Genomic DNA, 18,972 nt, shown 5'->3' on the forward strand with positions numbered 1-18,972 from the left:
CTCTCACTATTGAATCATAATGTGTTTAGGGAGCCTGAGTAGCCAGTGCCTGAGGGCTAGAGAGGCCAAAGTCAATGTTTGTCAGAAGTTCTAAAAAGGTGATGCTATCGATCCATTGCATCAGGGGTTATCCTGGACTGGCAGCTGGCGATGGATGAACATAAATATATTCCTGAAGCGGCAATAACTTTGAATATTTGTATTTAGAAGGAGACATTGTTTTTACGTTAGATCCATATCCTAGGCTAGGGTTTTAATCAGGCTTCTTCGATTCTCTTGATTTTTGCTCACTTTTTCTCATTTGCTTGTTAAACGCCTAAGAGAAACATGCTTTCTCACACTTAAACTGATCAAGAAGCCCACGTTTTGTCGCAGAGCATTTCAAAAACGCAGTCACCCAACTCATTCTCGAAGGGAGAAATGTTCATCAGTTTCTCAGTTACTGGCTGAGAAATCAACGACCGAACAGAGATGGACGCTTCGGTTGTGGTTTATTTCAGCACTTGCTGGGGCCAATGTTTCATAATTTCATATAGAAAGAGGACGGTTCAATCGCATATTAAAGCTGTCCACGTGATTTGGTGAAACGGCCAAATTTCATATGCGATTTGCATTTTTTTTTCTCTTAGGAGCGATGAGAATAGTAAAACTGTGCTTTTGCCTTCACTGAGCAATTCATTTCACTGATCACACGTAGCGCTGATAAGGTGTTTTCAGAGTCACAAACCAACAGTGCTCTGACAGTAGAAGAGTTATCATTCGTTAGAGAAAAAAATTCTCTTGGCTCTCTCAGCAGCAGATGATAAAATGCTCATTTAAAATCTCCTCACAATTATTAGGAGCGAAAAAGTTCACTGTCTCCTTTTGAGCAAGATGAGCAAAATGAAGCCTGGTTTTAATTGCTACCAGGGAAAGATGTACTCAAGCTACACCATAACATAGCTGATTTGGAATACGTTGAAAACATACCCAAGCGAAGGTATGGTCGTTCATAGCTGTTCTTTTAGATCAACTAGGTTTTATCGGAGCTGTAGTGATGTCCGCTAAGATATTCATGTAGAAGATTTGGAGTCTTAAGGTGGCCGACGATAAGAGCAGAGATGGGGATCAACTTTTGTCACACCACTGCTTGTCCAGTAATAACAAGGTCACGGTCGACGGCGACGAGCTGGAGATAGTAGTAGACTTTGTCTATCTCGGCTCACTGGTGCCCGCAGTCAATGATACCAGCTATAGGATTTGGCGGCCAATGATCAGCGGAAGCCGTACCTAAATACTATGGACTCCACAAGCAACTGCGGTCGAGAGAACTTAGCCCTCGCACAAAGTGTAACCTGCACATGACGCTCGTTGGACCGGTTGTCCTCAACGGTCACGAGACGTGGCGATTGCTCGAGAAGGACCTGTGTACCTGCAAAGTATTCGAGATAACATAGGCACTTGCTCAGCGAAGTAGTTCCACCTTCCCGTGGTGCAGAGTGGAAACGTATTTACAAACTTGTCACCTGTAGGCGTACGGCCGAGAGAACTACACGTCACACTTGGTGCCGAGCTGCGTGCCGAGTGTGGCAAAAGCGTGGTGCGACTGGGCACCTTGGTACCAGTGCTCAGTTGCAAGAGGGAGGGTCGAAACGTGTATCGGGTAGTCGCGACCCTGATATGCGGGACGACCAAATGTTCGAGCGGGTTTCGGTCTCCCATGTCGGGTATAGCCATCGTTGCAGGTCCGGATGGGAATTATGGCCAGAGGCCCCAGGTGGGCTTTATGGCGTAGGGGTACATAGTATCATGAGTCATCCAATTGCACCCATGGACCCAGAGTAGCAAACTGTGGGGAGGCGGTGGCTCGCCGTGCCTTGGAATGCAATCCGTAAAAAGGATTTACCACCTGGGTGATCAACTAATAAAAAAAGATAACATAGGCGGCGTGCATGAGAAAGGAGTGTGGAGAAAACTAGACGGATAATTTGGACAAGACGTGTTGGGAGAATGCCAGACGACTGTCTTGCGAATCCGGTAGGACTGAGACGAGCATGGACGCAACGAGCAATGTGATAAGATCAAGTGGAGCTTGATCTGGTGCATGTGGGATGCCCGAGAAATTGGAAAACGGTTGCCATGGGCTAAGTTTATTGGAGAACATGGTTCATTAGGTTATGTCGTGAGTTGGGAAACCAGGTAAATAAACAAAATTAATAATTTTGTCACACCAGATGGCAGATGACCTGCACAATGTTTACGAAAAGCTTCCACTTCCTAATAATCACAGATGCCTAAGAACGCGCGTATGGTGCCTGCGCGTACTTTAGGAGAGTCAAGTTTGAACCCATGGTATTCATCTGATCTGTTTCATCGTGGATCGTTTTTAACAACGAGCTGTGCTGTGGTGGGAAGGTCCACAACGGTTGAATCACGAAAAAGCGCTTGGCGCCTAATCCACCGGTAACATTTGATGAAGACGAGGTAACTAAAGAGTTGTGACGCGATGCGGTACAGTATTCAGTGCTGAAAAAAACGTTTGGAAGGCGGTACGTTAAGCAGTTTTCAGCGTTCAGCGACATTATAAAGATAGCTGCGTTTTTGCCAAGACATATGAAACCAATTCAGAAGCAAAAGCTAAGAGAAGCAGAATTCATCATCTCTCGGCGCTCACAAAGGGAAGACCATGGCGAAGTAGGGAACCTCATGCGAGTTGGTGGTCATCTCAGACGTTCTTGCGAACAACGAGAAAACGGCGCGTGAATACGCTGGAGAAGGAATTGAGTAATAAGGATACCTTAACGACCTGGTTGCTCTGACTTTCGGAAACGTCAGGATTTCCCCTTGAAAACTGTTGCCAGACACGAAGAGAAACATAAAGATCTAGGGCCCAGGAGGATTAACAGGCGTAGCTTAGGTGGTAAATTTTTTCTACGAATTGCACTCAGGGCACGTCTCTCCAGTTGGCATATCTGGATATCTATAGGATGATAGATCAACTCTCGTATAATTACCGTTGGGAAGGCATCTTCGTAGAAGTGAATTTCAAAAAATCTTTGTATATAGAGATATATCACTATCGTAGACCATATTCCTTTGTAAGCTTACAGCAAACCAGCTTACGATCATATCATGTATGTGAAAATGGTCTCAGGGTGGATGATCTTTCCTCCAAGTTAAAAAGGATTCATGTCAGAGAACCTAGGCAAAATTTATCATCGTGTGCTCAGAATTCAAAAATTTGTTTTAAATATCCTGCCCTTTGTACGTTAAACACCTTGGTGACTTCTACACGAGTAACTCAACCATTAACTTGTTCGGCATCACGTGAAACAATGAGTTCGTCCTTAGCTTCAGAGGTGTACCTGGCTCCAACTATAGGTTTCCGTCAAATTAACGAAATGTTTTACTCAACTGGTCAACTTTTGATCAAAGTTATTTTAATAAAGCATTTGTCGACCTGTAATGAGTTATTTCATTCCAATTCTGGGATGTCCCACTATTTTATCAAAGTTGAATGTTTTTCTGAGTGCTTCCAGTTAACCGGGATCACTTTATCGTTGAAACGCCGCGGGAGCGTTTCTCATTCCAAAAGGTATTCGAATGAATTCAAATTTATCTCCATTGGCGTGAAATGTAAATTCCGAATCGAAATAACGGTCCTAACAATGGTCTCAAAACCCTGTTTCAGCCAACATACAAATTTGAGTTCATTCGAATGACTTTTGGTTCAACAAACGCTCCGGCGTCATTTCAAGAAATGATGAATGTGGATTTTTTGTTGAAGTTAGATCTTTTCCGCGATATTTCTTTTTACTATGTGCCTCTAAATACACTGTCACTGCCCGGTGATCACTGTTTGAGCATTTGTTGAGCACATACAAATGTTAGAACCTAAGTGTAACGTTACCTTAGTTCACACATAAGAGATCCTAAGTTCTCTTGAAAGCTTCATCCACATCAGCAATGTATTCAAGCGTACAAACTACCAGAAGTGGCTGTTAGCCAGACTATTGAACCCTTGTGGAGCACATCTCACAGATTTAAGCTTTTTTTTTCTTATGCCATATTCGTTTTCATTCTGGTGGTGCACCGGTAGTGCACCAAGTGCTGTCAAAGCGTTTTTTTTATATGAAGTTGACAGCAGTTGGTGCACAACCATCTTTCCACCAGATGAAAACGAATATGGCATTAGATTTAAGCTTTTTTTTCTCAGGCTTAAGCTTTCATCTCCAATGATCTCAAAGCAAAAAAAGCTTAAATCTGTGAAAAAAATAAAAACTTTAAAGAGAGATTCACAAATACTTTGCAAATAAACGTTGGTCACACGTTTTCTTGAGTAAACGTGTAACGTTACATGGGACGGTTGCTAGCATGCTACAATGCTAAAACTGCCAATCTCCAGAAGATGTACTATGTATACCATAACCGAGATTCGATATCATGACCTCTGGCTTAGAAGACGAAGACTAACGCGCTAACTCTCAAATCAAGGACGCTGGCTACTAATGTGAACTGCGTTCGTAAAAAAAAATCACGCTGATAACTGATAAAAACATTTAAACTCAAAGTAGGTTTCTTTTAACTTATTAAGTTTTAGTAAGAAGAATCTCTGCCGTAGAACTTTCAGTTTTCTGGACAAAGGGAGGCCGAAAAACAAATTTACCTATTAACAACAACAAAATAGAACTACACTACACAACGGTTAAGCCAAACGAAAACAATTTCTGTACTTATGTGGGTATGTTTGTTGATAGGGATTATACAATTTTGTACATAAAGTTTAAAGGAGAAAAAAACCCTTAATTTAGTCTAACAGTGTTCTACCACTAGTAGCAGTGAGTGTGATGGTCTAGCTAAACAGGGGATTATCAGAGGGTTATCGAACAACCAAATATGTAAAACCAACAAAAGTTTTAAATGTTTTCAGGGGGAAAATTTAGAATAAAGATTTTAGAAATGTAGGGAATTGAGGGATAGTGTCAGAAGTGAAGTTAAGTTGAGTAAAAAAATATAGTGAGATAAATAAATCAGCCACAGAAGGATAAAAGTGTGTATGAAAGAAAAGAAAAAATAAACAAAGAAAAGAATAACGTTTGGGGCTAGAGGACAGTGTGTGATTCGGTTTCGGTACAACTACTTGCTAGTTTGTTTATTTTAAATTGATGTCTTCATTTTTTTGGGTATCTGGTTTGCTGGCAGTTCAGTTTAGAGGGAGGTAACTTACAAGAGTTTGGGGTGGTCTGTTGCTATTCAATATTTTGTTTTTTGAAGGACCAGCGATGGCGGTACAATTCCACGAATATAAATTTAAATCGTTTAGCTTTATTTAGAGAAAGAAAATTTTAACATTGGACATCACAGCATTTATGGAAAAATTGCAAATTTTAAGCAACATGTAAAATGACTTGTTTTTTTCAAATGAAGCTGACGATGCGACATGATTTCATATTTTAATTGATAGAGCAAATATATTGAAAAGTTTTAAAATTTCAACCAAATTTTGCAATGAAAGTATACCGTTCGGTTTGAATATTGCTCCAAACATTTTTCAAAGTGTTATGATAAATAATCATACGTTGGAAGGTATCTGGGACAACATTCCAACCAAATGGTACGCTTTTATACACGTCAATGTTCAATCAAAAATTTAAATATTTGCTCGACCAAAGCTATGACAGCAAATGATTTGGCATTCCGCATTCAAATGTGTATGTATGTTTGCGAGAAACTCTTATAAGATATCCACGATCGCTTGTCCTGGCCAGCATTCCTACATTGAAATGACGCGTGTGTTTCTGTTATTTTATGTAAACGGGATAAGCTACTTCTATTCTGACCATCTACTGGCTAAACGATAAACGGTTAGTTTTTTTTTCTAAATACTTCCCTTGTATCCGAGAGCTGACTAGAACTTACACTAAACTAGTTTCCGAAATTCAAGCTTGATCAAAACCTACAACTACAATTTTTCTGCTGCTAGGCTTAGCAAAGAGGGATCTGAACGTACAATCGTAAATACAAAAATAGATAGAGAAAGGAAAGGGTGTTAGTAAGGTGAATTTCAGACAAAAAAAAAAAACAAATCCTAACGACTACCATTTTGTTTCATTGGCTCAAAGTATGATAAGGTACGAAAGCTCAAGTATTCACACTATGGAGACGTTACAGAACTAACTATGGTTAGGCTTAGCTTTAGTACTGATTTTTTTTTGCTTAGTTGAATTCTTTGCGGGATGAAATGATTCAATAATGGTACAGCCTGCGGCTTACCTTATCACCATCCTGGGCCAACGGGTTGGGCGTGATGTTCATCCGGGTTGTGATTCCGTTTCGGGCCTTGTGGTGGTGCGATCGGGGTCCACCGTTCGTCATTCCGGATCCCGGATAGCCGTTCTGTTCGACCTGGATGTGCGATTTGGTGTCCGGTTCGTCTAAAAAGATGATTGATTCGTAAATTAGAGTGTTTGAATTGATGAACCTCCTAAAAAAATTGTATCATTATTTTTTTAGGAGGTTCATGTGGATTAAAAGTCGTAGTCTTTGAGAAGTCCTTTGATCTTTAGAACACTCTCGTTTTAGGCGGAGAGCTCCAGGCTTTAGCACAAAACATCGGTCATCAAAGGACCTTCCGTTTTAAAAAGATCTACTTTCTTAAGAAGTTCCTCGTCAATTGAAAGATCCTTAACCTTCAGAAAATCCTTGATCTTGTGGAGACTGTTGGACCTTTGACCCAAAAATTACTTTCATTCTTCAGAGGAGCCTCGTCCCTCAGAAAACATTTTCTTATAGTTGAACATGTTTTGACATTGGTCTCAAAATGAGCCTTGCCTTTAGGAAGACCCTATATGCTTGAAAAATTATTGACTTTTATAAGACTCCCGGTTTGGGTCTAAGGATCATCGGCTTAGGGAAACCTCCTCCTCTTATATAACTCTCAAAACTGCTGTGTAGTGATTATTCTCTTTAATTCGTTGGTTTGGCCTGAATACCCTCGGTCTAGCAATCAATTTGCCATGAAGACCAGAATTGAAATAAAAACTCTTACCGGCTTTAACCATCCTCTCCAGGCTCTTAGCCTAAACTAAAAACATTCAGCCTACAAGACCCTCGGACACACAAAGTGATCTTCCGGAAGACTCTCGGCCTGACCTGACCTGACCTATTTAGAGACCCTCGATCTTAACCAATGTGTCTCGGCTCAGAAAACCTTAAAATTTAGAGACAAAGGAATTTTTGGAGTTTGAGAATACTCGCGGCCTAGAAAACTGTCTAGAAGACTCTCGACCTGAAAGCTTTGATCTAGCTAGAAAGACTTGCCTTTGCACTCCGAATGTGATCCCTGGTACCTTCACAGGTAAGGGCTCAGCACTAGTGGAAAGGGGGACAAGCGGAATCAACAGTGGCAAGAAGTCCTCGAGACAGAAACCAGAGCCACTGGAAGATCGTCCGTGCAGAGCCATTTGGAGGTCGTTGAGCTGGGACCACTGAAAGGTTGGTGAGCCGGGAATCGTGGAAAGTTGCCGGACCAGAAGTCAACTGGAAGGTCGCCGGCCCAAGAAGCCAGAGGAAGGTCAACAAGACAGGAAACACGGGAAGTCGTCGGCGGACCGGATTCCATTGGAAGGTTGGCGAGCTGGAAGCCAGAGGAAGGTCGTCGTGCCATTGGTGAGGCGTCGGGCCAAAAGAGGCGAGTCGAGCTGGAACCAAACAAGATCGTCGGACCAGAACCACTGAAAGGTCGTCGAACCGGGAAACTAATTGGAGGTCGTCGGACTGGAACCACTGGGAGGCGCAGCTAGCCGCAAAAGAGAGACGAGACCAGAAGTCAGCTGGGAGTTCGTCAGATCGGAGCCAGATGGAGATCGTCGAATCAGAGATCATGGAAGGTCATAGGACCAGTAGCCAATTGAAAGGGAGGTAGCTTCGAACCGCAGCAAGAGAGTCGAGACCAGTAGTCAGCTGGAAAGTCGTTGGATCGGAGTCAGATGGAGGTGGTAGAATCAGGGATCATGGGAGGTCATCGGACCAGTAGCGAATTAAAAAGTCGTCGTACCTGGGAGGCGCAGGGCTCAGGAAAGGCGTCGAGACGCAAGAAATAGCTTCGAGCACCAGTAGTCAGCCGGAAGATCGTAGGATCAGAGTCTGATGTAGGTCGTCGAATCATGAATCATGGAAGGTCTTCGGACCAGGAGCCAATTGGAAGGTCTTCCTACCTGGGAGGCGCAAGGCTAAGAGAGGCATCGAGACGCAGGAGAAAGCTTCGAGCCGCATCAAGGGAGTCAAAACTAAAATTCAACTGGAAAGTCGTCATACCTGGGGGCCAGTTGGAAGTCGCCGAGCCAGGAATCATGGAAGATCGACAGGCTGGAGCCACTGGTAGATCGTCGAGGCGGAAGTCAGAAGTAAGATCATCGAGCTGCAGTAGGGGCAAGACTCGAGAGCGTCGTGCAATGAATGCGACGAAAGAGGTCCCGTGTGTGCGTTGGAGAAGACAACTCCCATCTTCAGGGGGAGCCGCCGGAGGTCGTTAGAAGATTGCGGATGTGTATGTTGAGGAGGAGTGTTGATTAACAATAGAAACTGTTTAGTATATAAGGTAGTGAATTATTAGAAATAAAGCATTCCAAGTTATACCTACAAATAGTAAAGTCTCTCCATTCATCTGCATAAAGTGCTGCACAACAGAATAACTTAAAGACCGGGCTAAAGACAGCGTCATTTGTTTCGAATACTTCTTGCCTGTTCAAAAGACCATCAACGTGGTCTCAAACCTCATACCCGTGTAAAGCCTCTGGCTTGGCCTGAAGTCACGTTTTGGCCTGACGATCTGTGCCATGATCGGAAAATCCATAAACTGGTGGTATAAATGACAACGAATTACCAATCTGGACTGAAATAAGCCAATCTTCAATTAACACTCTTGGTCTGTCTAGAAACCCTTGAGTCGACTTGAAAATGGAACGGTTTGATGTGAAAGGTCTTGGTTCTAGCCCTTCGTTTTTTTCATTATTTTTCTTTATAAACATAACTTATAACTGATTAAATTGATTTTAAATAAAATATTAAAGGTCATGAAACGAAGAGTTCAGGACCTTTGTCCTGTCCTGGAGATCCTCAGCTGGGCCGAGAAGTTCCCGTTTTAGTTTAGACACCTTCGACCTGATCTAATGTCTGGCATTAGAAACAGCCGTCAAAAATTTTATTAAAAGAAATCATTTTTAATTATGTCCTTCAAACTAACCAGTTGGTTAGAAAACTCTTAACCTCTCCATTGATTTTATCTGAGTGTCTCGACTTGATATGAGTGCTCCCGAATTTAAGAGCCCTTGACTTGACTCTTTACACCTTTTTGGTTTGATCTAAACTCTCGGCTCTACCGGGGACCATATGACCTGATAAAAACTACACATGGACTATGATAAACCTCACGCCCTGAAGACCTTCGGCCTTTATCGAAAACCTTCAATCAGGGTGAAAAAATGATCGGCTTACCTGAGGTGCTCAGGTCTCAGCTTCATCTTCAGACCCGCAACCGGATTCAAAGATCTTCGTATGAATCCTCGGCATGATCTAGAAGCATTTACCTGGCTACATAATATGTGAAACGAGGAATAATATTGCTACTTTGATCAATGAATCCGTTGAATCGGAAGAGATTGTGCTTCAGAGATGATTCGCCCAAAATAATTTAGAAATTTTGTTATGGGATTCTTCACGTAAACTGAAATTTTGCTTCATATCGATTCCACATAAGTGAATCTCGTAGTAACCAAAGTTTTTCAAATGCGCTCTGGTAGTAACTACTTTACTTCCACATAATTGCCTCTTGAATTTCACTTAAAATCTAAGTGGATGCTTTAAATCGGTTTCGATTATTTTTGTTTTTTCAAATTCTTATAAGAAAAGGCAGTCCGCTGGCTTTGTTCGTTCTAGGGAAAAATGTTTGAGAGAGTTAGGTTTTTTTCTCGCTCGGAACAATACCAAAATCGTGAAATCTGTCAATCGCATTAGGATTATTTGGAAAGTGAATTGTCACAATATTCGGGATTCGTAGCCGAATAGATTTACTGTTGATTTGGGCATTGAAATCTCAAGCAACCAAAAGTCCCATAAAACAGGTACAAAAACGCTTACTCAGCCCCATCATTGATATGAAGTACGTTCTATGCAGCTCAAAATTTAAGTTCTTATTGATGCTTTCAAGTTCCAAAACAAGTCTTAATGATCTTCTATTCAGCTTCCAGCGGCCTTTACATTCAGCTTCCAAAAAATCGTAAAAAGAGCAAAAAATCTCTTTCTATCTCAACCTTTGGTTCATATAACTTTCTCTTGATTATTTACTATGTTCTGTACATGGAGCCGCCATGATGCCACGCGCCGGATTCCAAACTCGACAAATTGCTCAATTGCTTCTTTCTTACATTTCCTACATATATCGCATCAGAATGGTCACTCAATTACCAAATTACTTATTGAAAAAAACTTGCCCGGAATGGAGATCGAACCCCGACCTTTGTGATGAGAATCGAACACGCTACCACTAGACCACGCCTAGATGTTTTTCTAACTGAAACTAAAACTCGAAGTGGTGATTTGATTTTGAGAGCACCTCAATGTACTTTTTGTGACTTACGAAATTCCGTTTTGCGCACTTTTGTGCCCTTTATGTGACTTACCAAATCCCGTTTTGAGCACTTTTGTGCCCTTTATGTGACTTAAGTCCCGTAAAACGTACGTATCAGTCACTTTTGCAACTTTCAGGTTCATTAATGAGTACATATTGTTCACTCATGGGAATTGGGCAAAATAAGTCACATACAACGTACATATTGATCACTTTTGCAACTTTTAAGTTCATTAATGAGTACATAAAGTTCACTAAAGGGAATTAGGCAGTTGATTCTCTTTGTCAGCCAATATGCAGCTTCCAATGGCTTCATTCAAGTAAATATGTGACTTTTGGTGGCTTGGGATTGAAATTCCTAACCAAATAAACTGTTTTTTTTTTGGTCACGGAACATTCTCTTGCGAAAGGTTGATGTTAGGTCTCGGACATCCTGACGGAAATTTTACTCACCAACACGGGGTTTTCTTTCTGCATGCCACACAGCATGGTGTATAAATCCAGCTTGGGCTTAAACTTTTAGCTTGGGCGTAGTCTGAACTTGACATCACCTCTATGCCGACTCGTCATTTTCGTCCCAAACCCCATTAATTTCCCCTCTTCGCGACTCGAGGCCTTATCTGTCCTCTTCCGATTCGAGATCCGACCGCTCCTCGCATCGACTTGAGGTTCACGTACACAAATCTCTCCTTTGTACGACTGAAGGCCCGATCTCTCTTCTTGCGACTCGAGATCCGACCTCATATCCTAAAGACTCAGTGTTGACCACACAAACCTCTTTTCATGAAGACTCGAGGCGTGACCTGAAATACAGCGGTCTACCATATAGGCTCTTAACTTGTTCCGTAGAAACTCGAGCTGACTTCAAAACCCTTTTCCTAGTTTCAGCATCCTCGGCCAGGTCATGGTTTTGATCTTAACATCTTTCAATCGGTTAGCAACCCTTTGACTTTATGATGGGCTTTACCCTCAATTAAAAAAAAATTCAACTTCATTTTAAGACCATCGTTTTGACCTGAAGACCATTAACTGGGCTGTAAGGTGTAAAAGTCCCCTTGAATACCCTTAGCCTGACATAAAAATCATTGCAGGGATTGGGTTTAATACTTTAGGCCAGATGAAAATCCTGATCATAAGTTATTTGACTTCAAATAAAAGACAAATTAGTACCAACGCAGGATGAAAATTGACCAACCGAGAGAGCCAAACTCTCTTTGACAGGTAATCATCTTCTGCACGAAGAAGCTGTTCTGCTTCACTTTTTTCCCTGGGAAAGTTTTGGCTCGTGTAACAGTATAGAGATTGCCAAAACTATTTTGCTTGTGTACCCCTAAAAGATATTTTAGAATGCCACTTCTCAGACCATTCGCTGGCATCAAACCCATAGCCAATCAGGGGTATTACTCCCATACTCTCATACTGACGTCGAAACTGCCCAGGAGCACTCTAAATATGACGCCACGAAGAGATTTAAATGAGATATGATTGCAACTGCAGCTCAGCGTTTGGTTTACATGAAGTTTATCGTCACCAACTGGTTGATATGCATCCGGTTTTTAACCCCATCATTAGACTAGTAGAAATGTAATGGTAACCGGGTTGCTGATTTCGCTCCACCCAAACATAGACCTAAAATCGGGCATCAAACCCTCGGATGAGATAAAAAATCTCGGAGAAGAAATTTTCTTCGCGATACTTCGTGATCAGTTCGCTTATAATTACGAAATTCCGGTAACGAAAACCAATAACTTTTTTATTTTGAGGGCTAATGCTTTTTCTCGTTCACTTTTTTTTTTAACTGTGAAGTAGGCCAGATCGGTAAAAATTTGTATTTCGCACGTTAAATAGTACACAAAGGTAATACAAAAAATTTAACGTGGTCTTTAACGATTTTATGAAAGTTGCATTTTCCTCCAGTCTTTCCTCCGAGTGCAAGTCAGAGTGCAAATTGTTTCACGAGTGCGATTATACCTAGTTCCGAAAAACGGTAGCTGATATTTTTTTATTTAAACATAAAAGTGCGTTTGGTTGGGGTTCGGACATTCAGCCGAAGGCCGATAGGCCGAAAGATTAGGCCGAAGGTCGCTAGCCCGAATGGGTTACAGGCCGAAGGAAGTTCGGCCGAATATTTAGGACAAAAGGCCGAATGGAAAGGTTATTTGGCCGAGTGAATGTTAGGCCGCATGGTCGTAAGTCCGAATGGTTTTAAGGCTGAATGGTCGTAAGGTCGAATAGTCGTAAGGCCGAACTGAATACATGCTAGGCCGATAAAAAAATAGTACGCTTGTCTGCATGTTAGGGCGATCATTAGGCCGAATGGTCGTTAGGCCGAATAGTCGTTAGATCGAATGATCATTTTTGTAGTTTTTATAATGGATGCTAGGCCGGCTTGACGTCCATACGGCCTAACATCCATTCGACTTTACGATCATTCAGCCTATCGTCCATTCGACCTTATGCCCATTCGGCCTGAAAACCATTCGGCCTTACGAAAATTTGGCCTAACAGCCATTCGGCCTATTGTCTATTCGACCTATCGACCAATCGGCTTGATGACCATTTGATCTAACATGCAGACAAGTTAAAAGATGTCTTATCGGCCTAGTAACCATTCATTACGATCTTTCGGCCTATCGACCATTCGGCTTAAAATTCTTTCAACTTTGCGTCCTTTCGGCCAAACAGCCTTTGGTTGGAAGTTTGGGTTGATTTCCATTTTTTGACTTTTTGATTTCAGCCCCTTTTCTAATATCCTAAGCAAATCTGGAGAATTTTGGTCGGGGAAAGTGGACCCTGAGATGAGTTCATGAGAGAATCTTCTTTCTTAGTAAGTTCGTGATTTTGTAGCCAACCGTAGAACTTATCTTTTTTTAGGATAATTTCTTACGAGTTGGTTGGGGGATTTTGTTTGAGGGTCAACAGGTCGAGGAACGGTGGGGCGATCAATGATCTCTTCGGAGTGCCGCATATAAATCATCTGCTTAGCTCCCAGATTAGTCCCACGCCCCAACTGCCTCCTTTTGCACTCGTGTTTAGATGATATGGTCATCACGGGTCGAAGTCAAAATCCGGAAAGTGAAATAAGAACTAGTTTCGCGTAGTGTCTTATTGTGAAATTACACAAAGCCCTGATGGTTCAATTTTTCCTCTCAGAGCAGTAGGTTTTGTCTTAGCCTTAGTTTTAGTTACCCTTAACCTAAACCTAAACATCTTCAGTCTTGCTAAATACTCCAAGCTTGATCTTGGTTTGCTCATAAACCTTTGGCATTGGCCTAGCCTAGAAAAATTAGTCTTGCCCTGAGACTTTTGCCCAGTAGAGATACCCTTAACAATTGCTTAAGAACTGTGAGATGACCTAAACAAACTCAGCTTGGTTAATGTATCATTGAGTATCGTGAGTAGTAAAAACCTGAATACCAAAAACATGCATGCTAAATCCTCGTCGTAGCCTCAAAACCCTCGGTCTGAATTGAGTTTTCGGTCTAGCCCATGGGTGGCCAACATTTTCAACAGGTGGGCCAAATTTTGGATATGATATTTGCTTGCGGGCCGAACAATATTTGACCTGTTCTTGAGACTCTCTAACTGGCTTCAATACATTTTCCCCAGTCTCAGAACCGTCGACCTCATCATGGTATCTGTCACATCGGTATGAAAACTCTTTACTTTACCATCGGATTAGCCTAAGCCTATAGTTTTGGTCAAAATTCCCCAGTTCAACTTTGGGATCTGAAAAACTTAAACCGGGCTTACCAATGGTAAGTCAAGCATAAAAATCCTCTAGAAAACCCTTAACCTTACGTAAATACCGTTTTAAAAACTGAGTCACTTTAGGTCAGACGTGAAAACCTAATCTTGGAGCATTTTGCCAGCATTTGGCTTTAAAAAACCCAGCTTGACATAAATACTTTACCTAGCCTAACAGCAATTTGCCTAATCTAACATCCTTGATTTAGGCTTAATAACCTTCAATCTGGTATGAAGTCTATACGACCTGGTGTAGGAACCCACCACCATAAGACTTTTTCTTACGAGTTGTTCTCCTTGGGAGTTACATGGTTCTTGGGGATCTCATTCTACCTCTGTAAAATATTAGAGATAATTTTGTTAGACCTCTAGCTACATAACATGACGAGCTAAAAACCAAGATACTGGGTCTGGTGTTCACTCTAAACGAGGAGGACATCCTAACAGAATCCTATTCTGAAGCTATTTCCCATCAAGATTATCTTATAATTTGTATCAATGGTAAATATAGCAGTCATCATGGGTCGAAGTGGAGGCTATTGTATAAAGTAACTAGAAACCCTGACAAAAGAATGTTCATAGTAGAAATTAAAGAAGGAGTACCTGAAAAATGGCCCAATAAACTGTTCAAGTTTCCCAAGGAGTTTTTTTTTGTATTTTTTTGCAATCTTTAAGCTTCAGGAATACCTCTGAACTTATTTCTTGAATTGTAGCTCCAGACCAGCTAGAGTACCAAAAGCATTTATTTTGGGCTTGTTTCTATGGAATCAAACTTGACTTTTGCGAGGGGTCCCTCGAAAATGATCGTGCAGCTACGAGCTAGTGTTTTTCGAGAAACTCGAAGCGTTCGGGTTAAGGATGTTCAAATTGGGGCCAACTTACCAACACCGGGTCCCCGCTTTTTCTTGCATGCCACACAGCAGCAGCAGCACAGAATAATTCCGCCAAGCACCAACACAAAACCTCCGACACCCATGTAAACGTAGTTCGGAACCTCACTAGTCCCGTCTCCAACTTCCGACGGAGAAAGAACCGTCGGGGCCAGCGTAGCCGGCGTCGGTGGCTTAAGCGTTTTCCCGGTAAGGATGGCACTAAAATCAGAAGCCGCTGCCGCCGTGAATGACTGCAGCTTGAACTCGTACGCCGTTCCCGGTTCCAGATGATCGATCTTGAAATGGCGAGAGGTTGCTGAATCCACGGTAGCCTTCGAGTACTCCCCGGCCGTGGTAGCGGGTCGGTAGTACGCGTAGAACCCATCGATGGGATGTGGCAGATGTTGCGGAAACTGCCAATGGAGGACGATCGCATGTTGAGAGACCGGTTCAATCCGAGTGAGCGTTGGAGCGAGGAGATGGTTCTTGGGGTGACCCAGCTGAGATTCCTTTTGGAGGTGGAACTTTCCGGAGGCGGCACCTTCCTTGTTGTCGTTGTTCGAGTAGACGGCCACTATCCGGAACCGATAGAAGTGGTCCGATTTGAGTCCGTTGACCTCGTAGGATCGGGTGTACGGTGGGATGTCTTCGTTTTCGGTCATCCACTGGGTCCGGGCGATGTTTTTCGAGGGGTCTCCCAGCATCCGGTACTGAACCTTGAAGAACTGAATCGGAAGGCCGTCACTCGAAGGGACCAGCCACCGCACCATCACCGATTCGTCCGAGAGCCGGGTGATATTTGGCCTTGAAGGTGGGATCATAACCACTGTAAAAAAATAGAAAAAGTTTTAGTTAAAGTAGGCTCACTGTTTATTTGTTTCCGAGTGACAAAATTTAAGGTGTTATGCCGAAAAAAAAGGGGAAAGATAAAACGAAAGGTAAAAATGGTGATGCAAAGTCAGAAGATAAACCGAAGAAACCTAAAGGTGGTGGCAAGAAGGGCAAAAAGAAGGTCGACAAGAACTTGATCTACTGCGACGATAAGCATTTCGATCCAAATTTGGTGGTGATTACGGTGGAGCATTGCATCAAGTGTTTCGTTTATCGGGAGCAGTCCGAGAAATTCTTCAAAGTAGTTTGTGAGGCCTTCCCGGATCGGAAGTTCAAGCTGATTCAGAACGACTTCGATAGACTGGAAGCACGGGAGGGTGCGTTCGAGCTATCGTTTTCCAAGAACTGTCGCTCTCCGGCTATCCCGTTGTGGAGTGGAATCGACCTCGGGCCCCCAAGACGTGAAAAATTCCCGGTTGATTATACCCCGATGATAGAGAAAATTGACAAGGAAATTAACGTTCATGAAAAACCAATTATAAAATTCACGTAGCACTACTTACAATGTTTGTGTTTCTTTCCACCTTTTCCTCCTCGTTTTCCGCCATGCTCTCCTCCGGATTGCTTCCCAGAAGGTACCGACCCAAGAGGAGATGATTCAACACCCCCGGGGATCTGTTTGGGATTGACCTGCAGCAAATTTCCCTCGCTAGTCTCACCCACTTCATTCCTCGCGAAACACTGAACAATACCGGCATGCTTCTTCTCAACTGACTTGATCAGCAGCTTCGATCCATTAGCCTTTATCAGCGGATCCCACTTGGTATAATCCCCATTGATCATCCAGTAAATGTCCGGAGCTGGTGAACCCTTGGCTATACACTCTAGCTCTAAGCTATCGCTCTCATTCGTAAGCGTCGGCTTCGGAGGTTCAACGATCTTCGGAGGTTCCAGCACAGTCAACTTGATCACATGAACCAGGGCCGGCTCCACTCCGTTATCCATCCGGCACATGTACTCGCCCTGATCCGCAGGACTGACGTCATCAATCTGCAACCCAAAGGGTAGTATTTGGGAGTGATCGCTGATGGCCAATCCATCTCTCCTGAACCACGAAGGATGGGGAATCGGATTCGCAATGCCTGGACATTCCAGCAAAGCCACCGATCCCGGAGTAGCGGACACGTTCTGCGGCTTGTAGATCGCCATCGGTGGCGCTCGAGGTGTGTACTCGATCATAATAGTTGTCTTCTGGGGAAGTTTTAATTCGGTCCCGGTGATTGTGTTGACGGCAGAACAACGGTATGTTCCTGAATCCGATGGATTTAGCTGGGATAAAATCAGACCACCGGATGGTAGCTGATGAGCATCAGCTGGGATGGCCTTTTCGTCTCTGAAGGAAGAAATTTAATAGAAAAATGAAACTTTAATGTTGAGAGAAAACGAAATAACACTGATAAATATTAAATTTAACATCCAGATTTCCGATTCAGATTTCAGATTTCAGATTCAGATTCGGATTCAGATTTCAGATTCAGATTTCAGATTTCAGATTTCCGATTTCAGATTTCAGATTTCAGATTTCAGATTTCAGATTTCAGATTTCAGATTTCAGATTTCAGATTTCCGATTTCAGATTTCAGATTTCAGATTTCAGATTTCAGATTTCAGATTTCAGATTCAGATTTCAGATTCAGATTTCAGATTCAGATTTCAGATTCAGATTTCAGATTCAGATTTCAGATTCAGATTTCAGATTTCAGATTCAGAATTTAGTCAATTTCATCAATTCATGTCTATTTGTCAATTTTGTTAATTTTGGTCATTTTGTCAATTTTGTCATTTTTGTCAATTTTGACAATTTGTTCAATTTTATCATTTTTGTCATTTTTGTCATTTTTGTCATTTTTGTCATTTTTGTCATTTTTGTCATTTTTGTCACTTTTGTCATTTTTATCATTTTTGTCATTTTTGTCCTTTTTGTCATTTTTGTCATTTTTGTCATTTGTGTCATTTTTGTCATCTTGTCATTTTTGTCATTTTTGTCATTTTTGTCATTTTTGTCATTTTTGTCATTTTTGTCATTTTTGTCATTTTTGTCATTTTTGTCATTTTTGTCATTTTTGTCATTTTTGTCATTTGTGTCATTTTTGTCATTTTTGTCATTTTTGTCATTTTTGTCATTTTTGTCATTTTTGTCATTTTGTCATTTTTGTCATTTTTGTCATTTTTGTCATTTTTGTCATTTTTGTCATTTTGTCATTTTTGTCATTTTTGTCATTTTTGTCATTTTTGTCATTTTTGTCATTTTTGTCATTTTTGTCATTTTTGTCATTTTTGTCATTTTTGTCATTTTTGTCATTTTTGTCATTTTTGTCATTTTTGTCATTTTTGTCATTTTTGTCATTTTTGTCATTTTTGTCATTTTAGTCATTTTGTCATTTTTGTCATTTTTGTCATTTTTGTCATTTTTGTCATTTTTGTCATTTTTGTCATTTTTGTCATTTTTGTCATTTTTGTCATTTTTGTCATTTTTGTCATTTTTGTCATTTTTGTCATTTTTGTCATTTTTGTCATTTTTGTCATTTTTGTCATTTTTGTCATTTTTGTCATTTTTGTCATTTTTGTCATTTTTGTCATTTTTGTCATTTTTGTCATTTTTGTCATTTTTGTCATTTTTGTCATTTTTGTCATTTTTGTCATTTTTGTCATTTTTGTCATTTTGTCATTTTTGTCATTTTTGTCATTTTTGTCATTTTTGTCATTTTTGTCATTTTTGTCATTTTTGTCATTTTTGTCATTTTTGTCATTTTTGTCATTTTTGTCATTTTTGTCATTTTTGTCATTTTTGTCATTTTTGTCATTTTTGTCATTTTTGTCATTTTTGTCATTTTTGTTATTTTTGTCATTTTTGTC

At 41.3% G+C, this 18,972-nt stretch overlaps 2 protein-coding genes across 2 annotated transcripts in view; one reads left to right on the forward strand and one right to left on the reverse strand.

Annotated features, from left to right (window-relative positions):
* Positions 1-18,972, reverse strand: part of LOC129754971 (interference hedgehog-like) — a 49,897-nt gene that overhangs the window by 6,047 nt on the left and 24,878 nt on the right. The window contains exons 5-7 of the mRNA XM_055751245.1: positions 16,620-17,449; positions 15,236-16,051; positions 6,253-6,413 (exon numbers count right to left, since the gene is read on the reverse strand). Coding sequence (XP_055607220.1) covers positions 6,253-6,413; positions 15,236-16,051; positions 16,620-17,449 — 1,807 coding nt within the window. The remainder of the gene's footprint in view (positions 1-6,252; positions 6,414-15,235; positions 16,052-16,619; positions 17,450-18,972) is intronic.
* LOC129754970 (selenoprotein H-like) lies at positions 16,120-16,687 on the forward strand. Its single transcript, XM_055751243.1, has one exon. It carries the CDS (start codon positions 16,130-16,132, stop codon positions 16,607-16,609), a length of 480 nt encoding a protein of 159 aa, XP_055607218.1. The 5' UTR covers positions 16,120-16,129; the 3' UTR covers positions 16,610-16,687.

The sequence above is a fragment of the Uranotaenia lowii genome, chromosome 3 (assembly GCF_029784155.1).
Source record: "Uranotaenia lowii strain MFRU-FL chromosome 3, ASM2978415v1, whole genome shotgun sequence".
NCBI lineage: Eukaryota > Metazoa > Arthropoda > Insecta > Diptera > Culicidae > Uranotaenia > Uranotaenia lowii.